Here is a 22,701-nt window from a genome sequence, read left to right as displayed (position 1 = left end):
GAGACGCATCATTTTCAGAGGGCAATTTGAAGTACATATTTTACTTTAATCTCCATAATACCTCGCGTACTTTACTCCCGACTGTACAAACATCGCGGCAATGAATACAACCCCCGGAGCAAACCTTCACTTTTGATTTCAACATTTTCCCCGTATAATTTCGTGAGGAGGCAAAAAAAAAACAAATTAATAACATTGCGATGATTAGAAAAGGTCAAACGTTTAATATTATACTAACCGGAAGGTGGTGGCGATTCGTCGAGAGGTTGGAACTGGAACACGGCTTTAAAACCCTGTCCGGGCCAGTTCGAATTCGCGACAAATTCCACGAAGAGATCCGCCCCGGTGCTGAGGACCTCAATTTCGGCGGCATGGTTGCAGAGTACAGCTATCGAAGGCGCCGTCGTCCCTCTTCCGTCGTGCACTCTGATCAAATCGGCTCTGTTGAGGCAGCTGTGCAAAAACAAAAAAACAAAAAACACCGATATTGAGGCGATTATTAGAGTTGCGATTCGACGTTACCGTGATAAGTTTTGCATTTGATGTTTCTCCGAAAACTGGGAACTTCATTTTTGTTTTCGTTTTTTTTTTTTTTTTTTTACACTGGAGAAACCGAGCTGTCCCAGCTCACGATATGAATGGGATAAGATTTCGGTACGATGTATCGGAGGGTATAACATTCCATAGCTTGGTGTAGATTTCGAGTATTTCAATTCAACTTTAGCCGCACCTCCGCAAAGCAATTTCATTAGCGAAACGTTTAAATACCACCGCTCGCCAAGGGTTGCTGCTTTTAGCGTTGGTATAACGCTGATGTTCTCCGTTATATTTATACTTACATACAGAGCAATTAACGGGATTATCCGAATGTACATTTGTGGGAATATTACCACCTGTCGCACGCAATCATTGATCGCATGAGTACATTTTTATCCAACATTTTATTTTTATACCTAATCGACATTTTCAATTTATTTTGTTCGTTTCATCGTTTCGTTTTTTTTTTTCGTTTGCTCGTTTTTTTGTTTGTCTTTTTTTTGTTTTGTTTCCTACTTTTCCAATTCCACTTTTATCGCGTATCGGTTCAATGGGGACGTATATAAATACGCGAAGTTCGTTTCGCGATATATTGACAAAGAATTATCTCGATACCGGTCGTCGAGAATCCATAAAATCGAAATTGTTCCAATTTCCTTTTATACCATCAATTAGCTGTGGAGGATTTCATTTCGAGTACTTCAACGTCTATTTTTTTCGTCACGGCGCATCCACCTGTACACGGAGAGAATCGCCTAGCGAGTGTTAAGTGCTCTTGCCTAACTCATGGGGGGGGGGGGGGGGGGCTCTTTTTTGCAGCGAGGAGTTTAATCAGTTGGAAAATTAAAATACTTTCAAATATATTTCAGCACCCGTTGTACGGCGAATTTGAAACTGAACAAAAAAAGGGACGGAAAATAAATACCACTTTTATAGTTCGCTCGAGTCTGCATCCAATATTCGAGAGAATGGACGCGGAAGAATGTTGAGTGGAAAAGGAACGAACTTCAAATTTGCCTGATTTTTCTTTTTTTTTTTTTTTTTTATTCCAAATATTGAATAAAAAACTGGGATAAAAATTTTACCGCTTTTTTTCACTCGTAAACACGCATTCGTGAAATTTTATATTCCCCGCTGTTGAAATTTTCTAATCTCTATTCGAAGTATCTTTACCCTCTGAAGTTTTGGCACTAAAATTGCGTCGCTTAAAAATGGACGGTAGTGCCGGTTCGCCCCCCTTACATGTACTGGCAAAACTCGCCGGAATTTATTATCGGGACAGTAGCATCGCGGTACTCGCGGTTGAGCGGATAATTATAAATACATCATGCAAATAAGCCGTCGTAAGAAATACGCTCGAACATTTAAACGCGCGTTAGCGTGACGTTGTGAATATTTCCAAAAACCTCATAACCGAGTCGAAAAAGGAGAAGCGACGAAATAAGATTTTCATCTCCAAGGGCGTCAACGCGAAATCCAAAGAACATCCCCCTGTTTTTATTTTTTTTCGTTTTTTCTTTGTTTCTTCTAGCGAACTATCGTTTCGAATGTAAGCGTACGTAAAAAATAAATGAAAACACCATTCGCCTGAATTTTTTTTCCGTACGTCAAATTTTTTTTTTCACCCGCCACGCTATATCACCCGGTTTTTTTTTGCCGTGCGAACGCGAACGGAGAAGAAAAAATAATGTCCGATATGATCGAGACTGAGCAGTCATTTTATCACCCTACCAGCGCCGGTACTGACTCCACGGCGAAGTGAGGGGAAAGGGTGTATCCATAAATTGTCGGAGGAAGAAACTACTCGGTATAAAGCGTTTTGCCCGTGTGATAAGTGGGCGATGTAAAACACACGTCTCCGGGTATCACGTAGTAGTCCTTGCGGAGTATAAATCTCGACGTTAAAGGTACGATCGCTGTGTGTATGAAGGAGGAGAGGAGGGATGAATAAAAAAAAGGGGAAAAAGAAAAAAATTGAAAAAGAAACAGAGAAAATCCGAAGCCGGCGTACCCGTACAACGTCCATATAGAATTGCGCATCGGGGGATGATGGGAAACAAATCGCATTATTCAACAGACATGGCTTTGTGAGAATTGCAAGTAAAAAATGAGGCCACCGTGACCTAGCCCAACATATCCCGATGAACGTGGGTATGAAAAATACCTTATACCACTGGGTTACAAGCTCGGGGGTAATAATAAAAAAATAATAATAATGAAGAATGAAAAAAGGAGCGAGCAAAAGAAAAAAAAAAAAAAAAAACGAAGGAGGAGGAGAAATAAAAAAAAAAAAATATGGAATCGTAAGAATAATACTGATAAAAAGAAAAAGAGAACGTTGAAAAAAACGAGGAAGAAAAAACTGCAGAGGCCGGCGCGCCTGCAGGATATGCGGTGTGGAAAAAAAGAACAAACAAATCGCCCTTAATGTTTGATAATAATCGCACCGCATTAATTCTGGATTTTTACCGCATGCTCGAGCGGCCGTTGCGGTCGCGGTTGCGGTGCTCGCGGTACGGATGCTGGAAACTTTTGTTCGGACAAGGAAGACTTTTACGATTTATTGAGATAACTATCCGCGCGTGCTGCATCTGATGGCGGAAAATATCCGGGGGAAATTAGACCGACTATTTTGATGTATTACGCGGCGGCGTGTACAAGCGTGTATGCGAAATGAAAATAAAAACCGCTACCGATTAGACGCCCCGAAATATTAACGATCACGACTGCGTGAAAACGAAATGTAGAGAAAACTCGGGCGTCGAACTTTTCGACTTTTTATCTTCAACTTTTTCGGTCATATTTTGTATAATGTATTTTATATATATCGATACCGCGGGCGGCGCGCCGTGCACTCTTCACATATTTTATGCACTTTTCGAAAGATAAAAACTTTCTTTTTCAACTATCATGTGCAGCAATTTTTTTCTCCGTACGTAGGACCGACGGCGGTGAGGAAATGACATTGATTAATCGGTGTTCACTTCGCAAAGCTCGAAGTCATTAGTTATATCTACAACAGGCATTCCTGACGTTTTGCCTATAAATCAGAGATAAGATAACCTATTACCGAGCAGATTTAAACGCCATATTTATACAACGGACGTATCCGATGGGTCGGATTAATTTTCCGCCTTTTAATGATCGCGAAATCGCAATGACTCGAATGTATAGAGATACATATATGTGTACTTTTGATCGGTCGATCGATCGCCGGCACACCGTTATTTGTCGAGGGTGGATTCCTTTCTTATTTTTCTTTTTCTTTCTCTCTCTCCCATCGTTTTCATTCGTTTTCGCGCCCGCGAACTCGAGTCTTTCCAGGGGGGTTGATTAATTCGTCATTTCGTATCGCGGCCATCAAAGCGTAGGTATATAATAGGTATCCTTCGGGAAGTTATCTTTATATTAGCTTTTCGCAATAACCGAAGTTAAGACTTCTTCGCCGCTCATTGGCCGGCCAGAGATGACTTATATCCATTTGGAAAAGTGGAGTTTTGCGCGTTAGAGGAGCCGCCGTTAGACGGAGGAGTTGTCATGTTATCGGTCAAGACGTTAGTAAGAGGATGAGCTGGATGCGAGCGTTCCTCATCTGGACTTTGATATCTTTCCTCCTCACTCTTTACCTCGACCAATTTTCCCCTATTTTCCTCCATCCCTCTCACGTCCCATTCTACATTCCCCGTTTCCCATTTCCCATTCCTTCGCCTTTACCCTTCACCCCCATCACCCTGCAGAAATCTCCCCCTGGGTAATTCCAAGCTAGACGCTCGACCTCGTAAAGTAAGGTTTACACGGTCCATCCTCTTATGAATTACTCATTTTGAGTTATAGAGGGCTCGTTAGAAGCGTACGTCGTGTGATCATGGAATAAGATTACCGACGTAATCGGCACTAGCTTCGCCGCGGAATTGCTTTTTTTTTTTGCATTTCAAAAAACATGGAAACCAAAGCGAAAAACATAAGTCGGCCGAGGAAGGAAAATTCCCAACAAATTTACCGAAATCTTCGAGAAAATCGTGCGACGCTTTCATATCGTCGGCGATATATTTTCTCTCGCTGCATCCGCAGAGCGAGTCGCGTCGCGTCGATGTAAATGTCCGCTATCGCGGATGCTGGGTGGAGAAGAGCTCCGGCCCCTCGATCCATCGGCACTTCGCTACAAGGGATTTACGATGACATTTACTATTTGTCGAGTGGTTAGATAATGCAGATTCCAGTGTATGACGGCGCGCGGGGAGAGAAGTCTCCGGTTCCCCGAGTCCCCGGTAAAGGGCTGCTGAAAGGACCCTGAGCTCCTGAGCTGCGGCAGTGCATTTGTGATATTGCCTCTGGGTACGGAGACGGATAGCAGAGGTTCTCAGGTATACCGAAGGCAGCTGAGGAGAGCGCGAAGCTGAAGAACCGAGCGCATCATAACCGAGGCGTCGCGTAATCGCGAACGGACGCGACGGAAAAATGACCGTCCGCGTCGACGCGTCGACGTGTGTGCGACCGGTGACGATGCGGATTTCCAACAAAGCTAAATCGTTGATATCTCGATTCCACATTTCCGATTGCAGTCTGCCGTACGCCCCGACGATCGCACGACTCCGATATATCCGAGTTGCTCGAGTTATATGTACAGGGAAACGGAGAACCGGCTCGTTCGTCTCTCGAACGTTCGGGGGATTATTTTCTCACGGACTGCAGGCGTTAACTTTTTTTCCCCTGTCTTGCCTTTTTCTCCCAGCTTCGAAAATTTCTCACTTCTCTCCTTTTTTCATGCTGATACTCTCGCCCGGGTTATATACGCTGACAAAAAAATCATACTAAAAAGAAACGGCTAATGTATGAGGTAAAAAATGTGCGTCATTATATCCCTTGGAATAAAAAGAAATAACCTTGAGATTTGAAGGGCTTAAAGCTGAGTATGAAACATGCTCGAAACGCCAAAGTAGCTTTTCGACTCCGCGTTCGAGCGCGGGTATAGGTGTATCGCAGCTCGTCGTACATTTGAATGAAAAAAAGTGTCATTTGCCGGGTTCCTCTCGCTATTGTTTCTTATTTTATTCTTTCTGTTTTTTTATTATATATTGTTTTTGGTTACCTCTTCTTCATTCAGTCTCTTTCATTTTTTTTTTTTTGTTTTTTTTTCTTTTTTTTGGTTATAGTAGCAGTATTCTTTAGTCCGTGAAATAATGAAAGTTATAAAAGAAAGTTAGGAACCACAAGGAGATGGTAAGTACTTAAACGTCTGCGGAGTTTACAAAGGATGAAGCGACCTGCACCTTTTCAGGAGAAAACAATGGAAATTTACACCCTGGCTCACACTTTTAACATTATTTTATTCTTTTTTTTTTTTTCTGCTTCTTCTTATACAAACTCCCTTCGCGAGGCGACCACCAATCCTCGTACCATGCCATTTCACTTCACCTTTTTCTTTTACCGCACCTTTACTTCCGATATCGGTATATTCACTTTGTTCGTCGCTGCCGCGACGTGTTTGCAACTAGCGCTCGCAGTTTGGCTCGCATCTCGAATCAGCTCTTCGTAGAGGTTCGATTTTTGCGGAGAGCACGTATCGGATTTAACGGGATTTATCGTTACACACCCGCGCAGCGGTGCAGCTCAAGATTTAAAAATAATTCATAGAGTGCGCGTTTTTTTTTTTTTTTTTTTTTTTTTCTTCTAGCGGTAATCGCGCGCCGTACGCGGATACGAAATGAGCAGAGGCGGCGCGGCGGCAGCGGCGGCGGGTGGAGCACGAGAACTGCGGATGAATTTTTTATCGCGCAAAACTACTAGATCGACTCTGTGTTCGGCGTGCGAGCGTCGCAGATATGTATATTTACGTCGTCTACGACTCGGCGGATAATTTCTTGCAAATTGACATCTATTTTTCTATCGTCGGAGCATCGGGGCGAGTAATTGTCCGTAATGAATTTTTGATTAATACTTAGAGAGAAGAAGGTACCGAAGGCGATCGCATTTTCATACAAATTGCTCGGAGCTTTACGCACAGAGAGGGTCGTACACTTTTCCCCCCCCCCCGAGCGAGATGTTTTCAGCGCGTACAACGGCCTTTGAGTTTTTAGCATTAGGGCGAGACGAAACTCCAGATACTGCGACCCTAGATTATGGAAATGGTGTAACAGTGCTTCGGACACGCCGGAGTGCTCTCGTTACACGGTTCGTTCGGCGACTATAAAATCGTTGATAAAACGCGCAGGTGTTGGAGCGGCTCGATCCGTTTTATTGGCGCAATCTGTCCTCCGGCGCGAAATACCTCCTCTCGATCAATTTCCACACACTTGTTACTACGGTACATATTATTGTACCGATTACAAAAAAAAAAAACAAAAAAACAAAAACAAACCAGAGATACGTTTGTTTTCCAGGTGGGTCGAACATAAATTCTCCCGACGGTAGGTTACGTCCCGTCGCGATCTTCGAGGTAATACGGTGGGCACATATCCTCGGGAATCGATTCGACGTACCTACTGTTCTCGAAAGCGATAGAGAATGGAAAAAAGTACCATGCGAACGGTCATCGACGGAAAAGAGCTGAAACGAGAGAGAGAAGAGGCACTTTGTCGAATCGAGCGGAAGGGAGAAAAAGGAATACTACACATCAGCAGGGAAGGGATCTTTGATCCTTTTTCTTCCGCAACTCGGGATCTCTTTGACTTTCTCTCTTTTTTTTTTTTTGTCTAGCGAGTCGGCAGCTTGTGAATCGTGGCCGGCGAATGAGACCGATCAATTTCGGGTCCTGGCCGATGGTATAAATTGGGAGTAACTCCGTCACGTGTACGTGAATACTTTTTCGAGAGGATAGCGGTGGAGGCGATACTCGTAGCGTGGGGTGACTTCGGTTTCAATCACATAATTTCTGGAAGGTGAACTCCTCCATAATACGCATTTAATTAGTGAAAGGCGTTCTTTCATTTTCCCACCTTATTATATTCGCTATCTTTCTTACACCGTCGTGGAAAAATGAGATTCATTCATTCGTTCGTTCGTTCGTTCGTCGGTCGGTTGGTCATTTTTTTTTTACTTTCGCATAACGTCTAATTAGAGATATTATTTTCGCTTTATTTCTTTCTACCTTATATTACGTTCGTCGCGACGCACAAAACTTGGAGATATTTATTGTCCGCTGATAGAATGGAATAAAGTTTGCGAGAGACCGGCACCGGATGATATAGAAATTAAAACAAAACGAATGCCACCTCATAGAACTGATGAACAAAAGCACTCCGCGAAGCTCCTAGCGTCAAAGTTGGTAATGCGGGGGGAACAGCGTGTATTGTACGTAGGTACGTATCGGTGCCTGATACTTATGTACATAATAAATGGGGATACATCGGACGCGAACGTGGGCCCGTAAGTCTGGCGTGCAGTTGGCGGACTAGTAAGTGAAATCCGAGAGCGAGAGTAGCGGGATTTTTCAGTACTTTTAGAAACTTAATTACAGAAACTCTTAACAGCCACCACGCTAATTAGCTGAAAATAGTTCGGGCAAATGTGCGAGGCAAAAAGGTCAGGTTAAGTGCAGCCTTTCGTTAATAGCATCCACAAAGTGGAACGAGGAACCTGCGGGAAAGCATTTACTTGTAATGACTCGTTTAAAGATGAAAATTCAATTCTCTCCGGGGCAATATCGTTGAGGATCTAATGCCTCGAGGGAAAAGGAAGAGGAAGGGAGGAGAAAAGGTAAGGAAAAAGGTCGAAGGAACTCGTAGTACGGCGGACGGACTCTCCTCAAAGTCAAAAATGTTTAATATCCTTCGCGAATATCGATCGGTTTGTTTCGTACAAAAGCTCGGATCTCCGGGATAATTCGATAGAATTTTTGTTGTTATTTTTTATTTCCCTCCGTAGAAGGCGGCGGTCGTCGGCTCATTTTTAAACGAAGATTAACCCGCAGAGATTACGTTTGACCTGAAACTATCTCTCATCGGCGAGAGAGAAAGGAATGAATGTCTGCTTGCACTTCCGCTTCCGTTTCTCAAACGTTACATTCGCCCCGTAGTAACAGCAGCTGTCTAGATCCCGACTTCTGAAAGGGTTTGCCAATTAGGAAAGCCGGCTTCATTAGACGGCTTGCTTCAGGTCGGAGAATAAAACGAGATACACGAGAGATATACGTAAAGTATAAGATTCGGAGCTCTGTAGATGCACGGACCGAACTCTCGAGAGGTCGAACGCTGCAGGTCCCGCAAACCGCGGGCAATAGTCGTCGATATAAAACCCGCAGGGAGATTATTTCGCTCTATTTTATTTTAGTTTATTTCCGCTTCTTCCGCGGTAATTCTTCACCCGCTGAGAGAGGACATCCGACCGAATTCGGGACGGGCAGGGCCTTCTCGAAATTAAGTCACGTTCTCGGGATTCCGTACACGACAGGATAAAAGAAGGAATATTCAGATTTTTATGACGAGCGGGCAGAGGATGTTCGTTGCGCGGAGTTAATGGAATGCGAACGTTTTCGCCTAACCGTGATGCGCACCTGAATATCGCGGAACAAAGCCGTTGCGGATTATTATTACTTTGAGTGGTGCAAACAACGTTTGGCGTAGCCCGGGGGGTTTGCGAAGTCGGCGGCGCCCAGGGTGGCCGCGGTAGCCGTCCCGTTTTCATTCGACCATTTACCATCGTCTACCTAATTTTATCGCTTTCAGACCGATTGCCGCTGTACACCGTTGGAAAGAAAACTACGCTACGCCATGCTATGCCATTGTTTCCCCGGCGGGATATATCCGCGCAATTTCCCTACAAGTTCTGCACCAGCGGGCCGATCCCCGTCCTCGACCCCGATCAAAGCTTGCGCGTGCTATAGGTGTACGCATAACGTCAAATTACGATCGTCCCTGTCCAACTGTCCAACAAATTCACTTCCAAATCTTTCAACTTTTCTCTAGGGTCCCGCATCCAAACCCTAACAAAAGATCACGCGGATGTTTTAAATATTCATCCCCAAAGGATCGGAGGGGATAAAAAGCCCTGTCACATTATGTTGATCAACGATTCGGCACGGCTTACGACTCATCCTCCGGATGATCAAGGCCGTTCAGATATTTTCGGATAGATCGTTATCCCGGTCGATTTTCCCTCACTGATTTTTCAACGTAGTCCAAATCATCGGACACCCGACAACCGATGGGAGCGATCGATTTCATTTGTATCGCGAAGAGGATGTTTTTCCTTTCAAATTTTACTCACGGCAAAATAAATCGATACACTCCGTGGTAATTTCATTATCCGCGAACGGCTGATGGGTGAAACTTTTTCCCGGTAACTGTCAATATTCCGTTGACCGATCTCAATATAACGGGATAACCGTAATATACTCACGGTTATTGTCGGAGACGCGTTAATGTCCGCGAACAAGGCGGATAGTGTGTATTACATTTACGCGATATGTGGTATACGTAACGTAATACGTATACATACGTATATCCATACATCGACGAGTTTCGCACTACGGAAGAGAAGAGTTTCCCCGCATCCATCAACCATTTTCGGGATAATATCTGAGTGCGTCTGACGGAGCAGCTTAGCGCTGATATATCGAGACATTTCTCAACTACCCCCTTCGCTGTTCCTTCTTCCTTAGTCCTTGGTCCTCGCCGGTTTGCCTTTCATTCATCGTTTTCAACTACTGCCGGTATTCCCGCTACACCCGCTATACGTAGGTACGTACGTACGTCCAATACTTGGCCGAGCGTAGCTACGCCCCTATACCCATTCGTGCGTTGCACACGGGGTGCCCGAAACGAACCGGCAAATAATTTTGAAAAGTTGTCGAAACTTTCGAAATTTCAAAAACAAGACGACGGAATCTGCAGATTACTTGGGTCGAAAAGTTTTCCAGTATTTTTTCAAACCTTCGACTTTTGTTGAAATTTTCAATTTGCCGATTTTTCACGGGTCACCCCGTGTAGAACGTAGCTAAAGGTCGATGAAAGTTCCCTGCAAGATCAGCAGCGTTATACATATACGCGACTGTATAGAGTTCAAAGATTCCGCGTGGTTGAATTGAAATGTAAATTCCATGGTTTTAAGTCCGTCGATTTTTGTCCCTTGTTTTTCCATCTTTTTAGTTTCTCACAGTTATCTTTGATTCCGGGTCGGGATTGACCGATGTCATCTTCGTATTTTTATCACCGTTTACGCCCTAACGGAACTAGAGGGAAACTGGGTCCGTGGCACGTCACGTTCGAGAGGGACGAAAACCACCGCCACCGAGTCATCAACTCAACGCCGTAATTATTTCCAATCAATGGAATAATTAATCACCCCCCTCGCGAAAAGTCCACCCAATAATCGTTGGCATAAATTAATGCCCCGTCCGATTCAAACTCGCATTATCAACTGTATTACGTATAGCGTCACACGTTAGCGCAGAGAAGATGAATAAGGAATTCATTTTACTAATATTTCAATCTAACGTCAGCCGACGTGCGCATAAATATACATTTTCGTTGTACGTATACGCGTGCAACTATACGTACGCTCGGCTTGTATACGTACGCTCGGCTTGTATACGTACGTATAACTATCCGGTTTAATCATACCGCGAGATCACGTAGCCAACCCACTACACCGACTTAAACCCTTAACGGCCTTTACAGCCAGCCGCTACACCGACATACCACGCGACGTACCACAATCTGGCGTTCCTATTAAAGATCTCGCGTTGCCCCATATGGGGTCGAAATGCGCCGAAAGTAATGTCTGTCATAAATAGAAACAATTTTATTAAATTTCAAGTTGGAACGAAGAATTGCGAACGTCACGCATGTGAAGAGTCCATCGAGACGAGCCTAAAATCGGACTCGAACGGGGCTACCCGCGCCGGCGGAAATAGGACGTCTTATACGACAAGGTCAAGAATTTCGATTTTTTTTCCCCCACGACGTCTGATAACGTGATCCTTGTCAAATTCGCGCTACCCGTCAGCCGGGTCCTCGGATTAAGTGGGATCAGATGTGTCAATCGGCCTGAAATGTGGTTTTGGCTGGGAAATCGTCAACGTCCGCAGAGAGTGAAATGTTTCGAGTGGATTTTTTCCCCGTTTTTATGATTGTAATTGATTTTTTTTTTTTGGTTTTTTTCTTTTACTTTTCACCGACACCGAGCGCAAGACCGTCTATCCATCTTAAACTCCGGGGGTAAAACAGGTTTATGAGTCACACTCTCTTCCCCCGGAAGTTCAAAGTACTTTTATACTACCCGCCACGTATAACGAACATGTATAGTACATGACACAATGTACTATACCTATATCGTTTCAGTATAATACATAGTACATAGGTAATACGGGAGAAAAACTGGCACCCTGTAAGCGGGACTTATAAGTCGTTTGATATTTTTTTCTTCTCCGATGCCTTTTTTGCTAAAGATTAACTATTAAGCGAGGCTTAAGTGTTGGCGAACTGCGTGACCCGCACCTATATTATTATATAACCATGGAGTTTCGATACATAGCGAGGTAGATGGCCGACGTTTTTGCTCATACTTCGTTACTCTCCGTTTTTTTTTCTTTTTTTTTTCTTCTCTTTTCGCAGGACTATGGTAAATTTTATGTGCGAACTTGATCCCCGTAGTGTGAATAAATCTCACCCCCAAAAGTGCCCGATGATACCCCGTATATGTTAGGTTTAGCACTGGATGTTTTTTTTTGCTGTCTTTTGTTTTACTCTTTACATATTTTCGAATTTATTGCTTCGGCTTAATACGACGACGACGACGACGACGACGACGACGGTGGCTTTGGCTCTTGAGTGAGATAAAAAATTTTACTCAAACTGCTTAGCTTAGCCTTCTTATTTCTCCCTCTCTCCCTCTCACCCTCTAGGGTAAATTACTATTGCCCAGGATTTGTGGGGTACACACTCTTGACAAATTGCAGTCGGTCAACTCAACTTTTTTCTCCTTGGTTTTTCTTCGACTTTCACGTCCTTTTTAACTTCCCGTTGCTCTGATTTCGGAGAGAAAAAAGAAGCTTATTGCAATCACCCCGCAAACGATGTAGGTGTGCACGTATGTCCGTATGTAATTGATTTTTAAGGCATACAATAGAAAATTAATCCTACAAATGTTCTGAAATTTGGAGGTCAAAACTCGACATTTTTTTTTGTAGCCTTCACAGGCTATTCTTATATATTTCGACTTCATGAAGCCGGATCCGTCGATCAAATCGGGCTACGAAGTTTTTTCACATTTTTCATGATTTTTCACATTTTGGAGCGATGAATTGGCGATAATTCGGTTGATTTTACAGATTCGAATTCCCGAGATCATTAGAATAACGTAAAAAACCCCGCTAAAAAAAATATTGATCTTTGACCGCAAAATCGAAGAAAGTTCAAGGCAATTCAAGGCACTTGGGACATGGATGGCTGACCTTGAGACTGAAACACTGCACAAGTAGCGCGATATGTATCCGTAAATTTCTCAAAAACTTCGGATGTAGTTCGATTCAGTTCTCCAGTAAGTTATAATCGATCACCATTCACATTTATGTATACAACCATGATCAAGATTGGCGAAAAGGATAATGATAGATTTGCAGGGGCGCAGATCCCATGCAAACCCTTCCTAATCTTTGAACGATCAATTGTCCACAGAGAATCTGACACGCACCTATCGAAAGTTGCGGTCTGGTCAACGGTGCGGAAATCGTCATTTCCACACGGAGGATGACGAGAGTGATAAGTTCTTTTTCCTTTCTATTTTTTTACCGTCCGTACAGCTCGAGAATTCATCATTTTTCCAATGAAGATGATCGATGATCGTCATTACCGATATCGAGACGTCATGTGCAACGTGAAATGGTAAGTTTTGAACCGATCGGGCGAGTAAACATGAAAAACTTATCATTTTTATTCACATTGACGCAAATACCCGAGTGAGGGAATTCGTCGTTATCTCACGTTTCGATCGTACATTAAATATCATTTTTGTTTTCAATTTTTTTTTGGCGGTAATGTATCACGTCATTCGGCAGAGCGTATTTCCTGGGTAGAGGGAAGCTTTTCCATTTGTTGGTTATTTTTTCAATTTAATTTCTGTTTCTTTGGTTTCTTTTATTCTCCCCCCGCACAAATTTTTTTCGCGACCATTTTTGGCGGTTTTTTTTTTTCCTACCCACGCCCAAGGGGGATACTCGGAACGATATGTTCGGTTAACAGGCTCGCTTCGACCGCGAATGACAATGGGCAACCCCCTTTACGATCTCGCGTAACGCGAACGCGGTATGATTTCGCGGTTCGCACTCGATGATTCATTTCGCATTTCCCTAATTTGCGAGAGCCCGCCACCGCTCTCTGTATAGGCGGATATACGTATGTATATATATATATGTATACGAGCGTACGTAGACGTGAATACAGAGAAAATTCTATCTCTCTGACCTCCGCGTTCGCAGCGGCTACAGAAATCGACGATTGCTTCGAACGGACAAATGATTTCAATCACCCCTCCAACGGACTCGTGTATCCTCGAATTTGCACCACGCAACTTTGAAACTACATACTACGTCGTTTTTGCGTTCGCTTGTGTTTCATTACGAATGACCAGTTCGATACGAATTGCACGATTCACGCCGCCGAGTATAAAGTTACCGAAGAAATTTCCATCTCAAAATTCAATCGCATTATAAATTCGCGTTTGGTTTTCCAACAGACGCGCGTACGAAGTTTTACCGTACATCATATACATACTATAGGCAGCTTTGAAAATCAGCTGTAGAAACAAATGAAAGTGATTAACGCCGCCGTCAGACTGCGGTTGTGGCTGGGACTGAACCATTATAAGTTGAGCTACTAGTTCACATTCCGCGTCTCTGGCTGATGGATTACTTCTGGCAGCCCGTTCAAACCGAACGTATCTACGTTTAAAGTTAACGCTCCAGAAACACCTGCACTTTCGCTAAATCATTTCGTTACAGATGGAAATTCATCGACGAACGAACGAGCGGAATTACTGGAACAGGAGAATCGGATTCGGCGTGGCAAGAGAAAACCGAACGGACGGCTTCCCGGGATCGATTTCAAAGAATATACCTGTAACGTTCACGTCATTTTCCGCGCGGCGATTTCGACCATCGTACGAAACACGGAGAGAAGGACTCGACCTCCACCAGATAAATCGCACGCAGCTTTCCAACGCGGTTTTCGGTTTTAACTTATGGTTTCAAAAGTTCCCGCGTCTAAATACCCGGCGGCCGCCGCCGCCGCAAAAAGAGTAGGTGCTATAAATTGAAAAGATTAAAGGCGGTCGTAAAATTGCGCGCCGTTTTTACATGCGGATACATCCATTGATAAAATACCTACGGCATACAGGGGGGGGGGGGGGGGGGGGAAGGTATTTATAGACGAAAATAAAAACAAAAAAACAAAAAAAAAATAGCCAGAGACCAGGCACACGAACACGAACCCTGTTCCGTTTGAAATATCCCTCGGTGTGCGTGAATGCAGCAAAAAACCAAAAAAAAAAAGAAGAATTCGCAGAAATTTATTTCAAACGATATTTGAACGTGATCGTCAAAACCACCCCCCCCCCCCCCCCTCCCCCCCGATTTTGCAAAATTCCTAGAAATTTAAAAATATTTATGAAACATGTATTCGTCCATTCGTTCATTTATTTTGTACTCTACGTATACATACGTATAGGCTCCCTTATGTTGTGTGTACTTATAACGTAATACCTGGAAAATTCTACCGATGCAATGAATTGCCCTGATAAACTCGCGATAAATTGAGCGAACAAATGCGGACGAAAGCTGCAAGCTATGCAGAAAATCGCGCTAACCCCGGTTGAACGGGGGAAGGAAAATAGAAAAAATGTTTCTCGAACGTCTGCATATTAGCGGAAAAGAAAAAAACCGATCACTCTCAAAATTATTGTCTCGCGACGTTCGCACAAAGGTGGAGTAATGAAAAAAAAAAAAAACGAGGAGAGATGGAAAAGAATTATTCAAGGTAGGTAGGTAGGTAGGTAGGTAGGTAGGTATGGGTGTATTTTTTCAGAGCATCATTCATCGCATTTGCGTTAGACTTTATCAACAATTTATAGCCTGCTCTGGGCTGTTTTCAACCGTTGACAATATATAAATCGTCCGTCGTATATAAAATATATACAGAGCCGCGACGGGCGTGCCCGAGGGAAACTCGAAACTGGCAGCAGATAATGGGTTTTGGAAAAAGAGAATGGAAACAAAAAAAAACATTCGACAAAAAGGAAGAGAAAATATAAATAAATAATAAGAACAATGAGAATTATGCAAATGCAATACCTACCGGCGACCAAACCCGCGAACGGAACAGTCGGGCGAAACGTCGGCGCAAAAAATTTTCCTTTTTTACTTTCTGGTTTCGGAGGGGGACGGCGACGTTGCGTGAAAATCAAAAATATTAAAAACAAAGTAATCACTCGAAAGGTTGCGTGGAGAAAAATGCGTAATTCCCCGATTGTATTTGCTCGTTTTATACCGACGGTCGACAAGGGGAGGAATTTATACCTGGAAAAATTAGTACACCAGGGATAGGTATACATATACTATACGCACGTATTTCGTTTCTCGTATTTCTCGTTCGCGTGTCACGTCCCGCGTCTCGCGTGTCTCCTGTTTCTCCGCCGCGTGACGTTTTAGGCGGGTCGGAAAACGACGCACGCGGAGAAACTCGCGACAAGCGAATTGTTAAATTCACTCTTCTCCGGGCCTTTTCGCCCCCGATACCAACGCGTATTCCGTTCACCCGGTTCACCGGATCGCGCACGCGTAACCCGACTATTCTTTCGTGGCGAACGGAACACCCCGCGCCGTTGGGAAATCATATAATTCGACGTAGAAAACGAAAATTTCGACCAACCGGTGTACGATCCAAGCCCCGCTGCCGCGTTAACGCGCAACAATTTTCCAACGGGGACGGCGACCCTTTCGCTACCTCGTTTCGGCGATACATACAATTTTTTATTTCCACTTCCGGTTGAACGCAACGTGAACCCCCTCGAACATTTACCTGCCAGCACGTCGCTCGGTATGCACATACCTACGCGGTGTACATATGCATATAAATATTCGTGCCGCACCTACGTTCGGCTGTACCGGGGCATTGTTAGAATATTCAAAACTACCTACGACACAGACCCGAGTTACGCGCTACTCGAATTCTCTTTGAGTCGAAACTTTTCTCCGAACTCTACCATCGGGCAAAACCCCACAAAAAATTAACAAACCCCGCGCCCGTATTCATCGTACCGCCGTGCAGCAAACGGAGATTAGGCTCGAACTCAATTCGACGGGGTAAATTTCAAAAGGCAGCAGAAATCAGAAAATGGATCCATAAATCCTGAAAAACTCAGACCGTGTCATTATCCTCACTTGCCTGCTGCAGTGACGGGAAATAAAACGAAGCAGGATGCTCCATCTTCTCGTCGAGACGTGATACTTTTCTCTCGGAGAATTTAATCACTTCACCGGATTATCCGTCTGTAAAATTTTTCCACCTCTCAGCCCGTTTGTAATCCTTTAACATTTATGAAAATCCTCGGACTCTTCGACTTTCACACCGTTTCACGTAGCGTCTGTCCGCCGGAATTTCTCACCGTCGACTAACAATAAGCGACGTTCGATGCCAACTAGTTCGACACACGTAGGGCACATCCGCGATGTTTATGTCCGGTAATAAGAGCCTCGCGGTGCGGAAAGGTCCGCGAAGTTTCCGAGGTCACCGATCGTGCCGCGGCGACGAGGTTATTCGGTCTCGAATGCCGAAGCGCTTCGCACCGCGCTGCATCGGCTAATCCTCGACCTCCGTTCTAATTCCATATCGAGCTTCCTTAATTTCATTTCGCCAGGGACTGTGGACCGGCTTTTCCAGTCGCTGTGGGATTAGGACTGCCGATCCGACGAAGGGAGACGTGACTCTTATCATCGCGTTTCGATTTCTCTTTACTTTCCGACCGACGACGACGACGAGCGATACGATTTTCGATCGGTGCGAAATGACATTTATTTCGGAGAATTCAATATCGTTACGACGACGGCGTCAGAATTAATTCGGCCGGAGGCTCCTTCGCCGGCCCGAAGGGAATATTTTCGCCGATCGTCGTCGTTCCGGGACTATCAGCGGGTGTTCCGAGTATCTAAAATTATCCGAGGGTGTAACCATCCGCCGTTGGGGATCGTCGTCGAAGCGGAATTCATAAGTACAAAAGAGACGCGGAACATCGAACAGGTAAAAACGACCGCCTCCGTCTCACTCGCTCCACGTAAATCTGGCTGCAGAATATTTCATTTGTGAAAATTTGCTTACCGTTATTCTACGAATATTTTTCCGTTCCGCGCTCCCGATACGACGTCTGAAAAAAGAATCTCTCAGCGCCGCCATATCGCGCGGGGGGTGGTCTAGATGGTACCCGCGTCTGTATCTAGAAATAAATTTTCTCGATCTCGACGAGCGACCGGTTCGTTCGACCGATCGTCGTGCATGTTCGAAGCCACCGAAGAGATCGCGAGTTTTTGGTGGCGCGGCGAGTGAGGTACGTTTGGACAGAAATCGTTTGGACAGAATTCGTTTCTACAGAGAAAATTTGCCCATGGTTCGTTTGGACAGAGGAAATTTCGACTTAGGTTCGTTTGGACAGAAACTCATTTCTACAGCGAAAATGGATTCTGTCCAAACGAACCTAAGTGGGTTCGTTTGGACAGAATTCGTTTTAGCGGCCCAAATCACATTCTGTCCAAACGAACCCACTTAGGTTCGTTTGGACAGAATCCATTTTCGCTGTAGAAATGAGTTTCTGTCCAAACGAACCTAAGTCGAAATTTCCTCTGTCCAAACGAACCATGGGCAAATTTTCTCTGTAGAAACGAATTCTGTCCAAACGATTTCTGTCCAAACGAACCACTCCCGGCGCGGCGCGTGTGAAGATACATCACGCTTTTGACACGTATTCACGTCGGCGAACTATGAATTTTAGACGCGGGGTACGGCAGGCGTTTGTTCATTGAGCAAAGAGTGTAACGCGGTCCGCTTCACGATTGGTCGATATCGGCCGGTATCAGCAGTTGACAGATTTATGTTGGTAATATCAAGAGCATTAGGCCTTTGACTTATTGGCGATCGTAAAATCCACCGTTTCGAAGGTCTATGTTTCATTCATGGGCTCATAATACATCAGATCTCCGCCCTTCGCGTAGAACAAAGCTGCCTAAATCCGCTTGCGCCTGATATTCTCCCTTCGGTCTCCCTTTCCGATTCTTCGCCTCTTTTTCGCCTTTTTACTCCTCCTCTTTATGTACCCGCTCATCTACCCGTCTATATATATATATTCCCTATTTACCCATCTTCCATCCACCTCATATCTGCCTGCCTGCCTGCCCGACTTCCTGCCCTCCGCGAAATAACGGACCGACCGACTTCCAACCCCCGTTCTATCTGTTCTCCGCGCTTATTCGACGAACAATTATCCACCCGGCAGCGACTACTATGTATACACTTGCGGATATTTCTCGCCTGCACGAATCGCGGGAACTGGTACGCGTCGCGGAATCTAGTTATTGGCAAAAAAAAATAAAAAATCCATCGGTATATCTAGATTTTGAAGAATAGCGTCGGGCGTTTTATCATCTTCGTCACGGGCTCAGCGATCGCTTTAAAAAGGATTAAGGAGAAACGGAAATTGGTTACAATTGATTGATGGAGAACCATATTCCGCGTACGTGGAAATACCCTTGGAATTAACACGTGTAGCGACGGATAAAAATAGGTGTCCGATGAGCTCCGCGAATCGATTCGTTCGATAGAATATTCTGTTTCGCGTTATCTAGTTTATACAGGCGAGGGGTTATTGTTATTAATAATCGCGTTTGGTTCGCTAGACAGAGCGTACGCGGCGCGATGCGGCGTTGGCGTTGGCGAAGGGGGGGCTGCTTCGGTAAATTGATTCGTTCGGTTCCAGCTGCAGGCAACCGGGACGGGTCTTCTCTCTTGGGCAACCTTAACAACGAAGCCTATTTACAGAAGAGCCCAGAGATACTCATACCCTCGTGCAATCTAAGACACGAGATCTCGATAACTTCGTTCCATCTTTATCGATACGCTGGGATATTATACAGTATACGCGGTCGTACGATATTGTAAGCCAATATATTTTATTCCGCGAATTTCTCACTCGCCCACCGAATCCCATTGATCTCGCAACCTTCTTTTTTCTATCCTCAATTTTCATTTGTCTTTTTTTTTTTTTTTTTCACCCTTCTTTCATCCAAATTATGTATCCAGCGGATCATAGGGGATCCATTTCCGGCGGGCTAGCTGCCGAGGAGACCGACGTTGAAATGGTTTGCAAACATTTGATCTGCTGGCTGTTTGATTAGTTTAATGGTTCATTGAATTCGACGCTGTTTCAGATCGATCCCTGGATACAGAGCAAATAGAATATTTTACAGATGGATTCCCGGGGATCTTCAGAATCTCTGGCTATACTTCGGTATCTACACACGCCAAAGTCCGAGTAGACGGAATATGCCCGGAATTTCTTCGGCGTCAATTTCGGAAGTCACCGGCATCCCCGCGCTAGATCGGTGGACAATGATTTTTCATCCCGTCCGATCGCTATTCGAATTCGCCACCTCGATATATCCTTTGGAATATAGATTTTTTTTTTTTTTTCTTCGAATGCAACGAAACTTTATAGTCGGTGATTTATTTTGTGGATCGCGTGTTTGCGAACATCTTCATTTTTACGTCTCAAGTGAAACGACTCTCGCGCAAGATGAAGAGGCTCCAATGGAGGGTAGGATAAGTGAAATTGAGTAAAAAGAATGGGCTTCGAGGTGGGAGTAGCTTAACTTTTAAGTGAGGCATTTATGCCGCGTTTTGAGACCCGTTTGTCTTATACATCAACTCTCGCCTCCTCTCTTTTTTTTTTTTTCCCTTCCTGTATGGAAGGTTCTTATTCGTTAAATACCGGGGGAAAAAAGTACCCTCCGTCATTCGTAGGGTAAATTTTTTATTTACTCTCATTTTTCCATTTTTTTTTTTTTTTTTTTTATTTTGGCGGCGGGTGGGGGGGTTGGTTTTATTTTTCTTTCGATTTTTTTGTTCTCTCTCACCGCCACTTCATTTTTCAAAGGAGCAACGAACCATTTCGCCCTTACAACGATACATCTCTCTCTTTGTATTAACCTTAAAACAAAAACCGGATGAGCTTTTTTTCCCGCCACCGATGTTACTCGAGGGAGTTATACTCGTGCGAAAATCTCAATTAGGCGTTGTACGCTCTCTCCTAATTATGCGGATTAATAAAAGTTGAAAACTAATTTAAAGATTAATGTGTGAAAAAATATTTTCGACAACGTCTTACCTGATGTCGCCTTTTTGTAACGCTATTTCTTCGAAAACCACACGGATTCTTTCCTTCAATCTGTGAACGAGAAGTAGAGAAAAATTATGAATTAAACAATTTCATCGAACGTAATGTCACGTAGTTATTTATTTTATTATTTTATAAGAATCTCGCGTGCCGATGTTGCGGTATGTGTTTCGCTAGGATTCGTTACGACTCTCGGTACCCGTACGTACGCGTAGCTTTAGCTCCTTGCGGTTGAAAGGCGGATTTTACTGCTTGAAAAAGTGGCTTTCGAACACGCGACGAAAGCTCACGACACGCGCGTACGTTACGTAAAACCACTCTGTACCGACGTTGTTCTCCCCGCGACGCGCGGTCGCGTTTAATTGCAATTGTATTCTCTCGATTATTCCAATTACGAGGGGGGGGGGAAACAGAAAAAAAAAAAGCTCGGATAGAGGTGAACTCGGAATGAAATTATCCCGAAACAGCTACGCGGCAACGGATTCGTTTTATTACGGTATTATAAAGCAGCTATAAAGTCCGCCGTTCCAGGATCTAAGGGAACGAAGGAAGGAAGGAAGGAAGGAGGGAGGGCATCTTTGAAGAAAGACGCGGCTCTCCTAGTCTAGAATATGAGTTCATTAAAGCGATTGCAGACACTCCGTTCGCTCGGGTCAAGGTTTATTGTAATTTAAATCCGCGGATCGTCGAAGACGACCGACCCCTTTCATCGCCCGATAAACCGCGTACGCCCGGTGTTCGTTCGACGCATGAATTTGCCGATTCTTCGAATTATCCCGCATTCCAACCGCGCGACGAAACCATCTATACTCGGCGTTCGTACGAACGGATCATCCCGAACAAGTTCCGCGAACGAATACCGCCGGAGCCAACGGCGCGTATTTTCGGGTGTAACTTTTCCGCGAAACTCATACCCCCTCCCCCCGCAGTTTTGATTGATCGATCGATGAACATCGGGTACATTGAGTTTACATATAAAAGTCTACAGAGTTTTTCGGTTATACTCTGGAGTATCAATATTCTCTTTGTTTGATGAAAGTTTTCAAAGTTTATCGCGGCCTATCTTCGAATATTTCCTACGTAGGTGTACCGCGCGCGTAGTAGGTGTGCGCGGAGGCACCCTAAAACCGTAATTCGAGAAAGGTGAAAGAGGAGGCAAAGTAAAATAGAGAAAGTTCCGTCGGTGTACAACAAGGAGACGCGGTGAGAAATGAGTAAAGTTACCCCGGCCGTCGGAAGCACAAGAATTTCGGAATATTTCTCGTGTGACGCGAACAGACGCGCGTGTACACCTTCGCGTAATGCACGCCCGCGCGCTATAGCTAGTAATAGAGAAAACTGGTCTGGTTATGGCGAGAGTGGCTAGTTACCTCGCCCGGAAACGGTACGAACACCGGATGTTCTTCGGGTAAGAGGATGGATAGCGGGGCGAGTAGAAACGTCCGTGTAGCGGCGTGAGGGCGGAGCTGACGAATTCGTGGTCGCACATACTTCCGGGGATCAGCTGGCCATCCGTCTCGAACATTCCTGAAACAAGAACAAATTTTTGCGGAAAAACCGCAAATTCAAACGTCATCTCTTCGCTAAATTGTTCCAACTACTCGCTGGCTAGGTGTTACGTCAGTCGTTCGAATTTATCACCGTTTTGAAACAAAAAAAAAAAATAGAACAACCTTCCATCGCAGGAGGTTCGATCGACCCGGGTTATATCTCTGAACGAACGAGGTCGTTTTCGGCGTCACCGCGACCGCGTTTGGATAAGGGCTAGTTGTTTTTTTTTTTTTTTTTTGTAAT

General features: G+C 44.4%; 1 protein-coding gene across 1 annotated transcript in view; it reads right to left on the bottom strand.

The window, feature by feature from the left end:
* The window catches only part of LOC105690372 (suppressor of lurcher protein 1), a 251,708-nt gene that overhangs the window by 101,192 nt on the left and 127,815 nt on the right, over positions 1–22,701 (bottom strand). The window contains exons 5-7 of the mRNA XM_012408103.3: positions 22,278–22,434; positions 20,899–20,958; positions 239–453 (exon numbers count right to left, since the gene is read on the bottom strand). Of these exons, the coding sequence (XP_012263526.1) occupies positions 239–453; positions 20,899–20,958; positions 22,278–22,434 (432 nt within the window). The remainder of the gene's footprint in view (positions 1–238; positions 454–20,898; positions 20,959–22,277; positions 22,435–22,701) is intronic.

This window comes from Athalia rosae, chromosome 6, assembly GCF_917208135.1.
Source record: "Athalia rosae chromosome 6, iyAthRosa1.1, whole genome shotgun sequence".
In the NCBI taxonomy this organism is placed as follows: domain Eukaryota; kingdom Metazoa; phylum Arthropoda; class Insecta; order Hymenoptera; family Athaliidae; genus Athalia; species Athalia rosae.
Note: the sequence above shows the minus strand (reverse complement) of the source record. Positions and strands in the feature narration are given on the sequence as shown.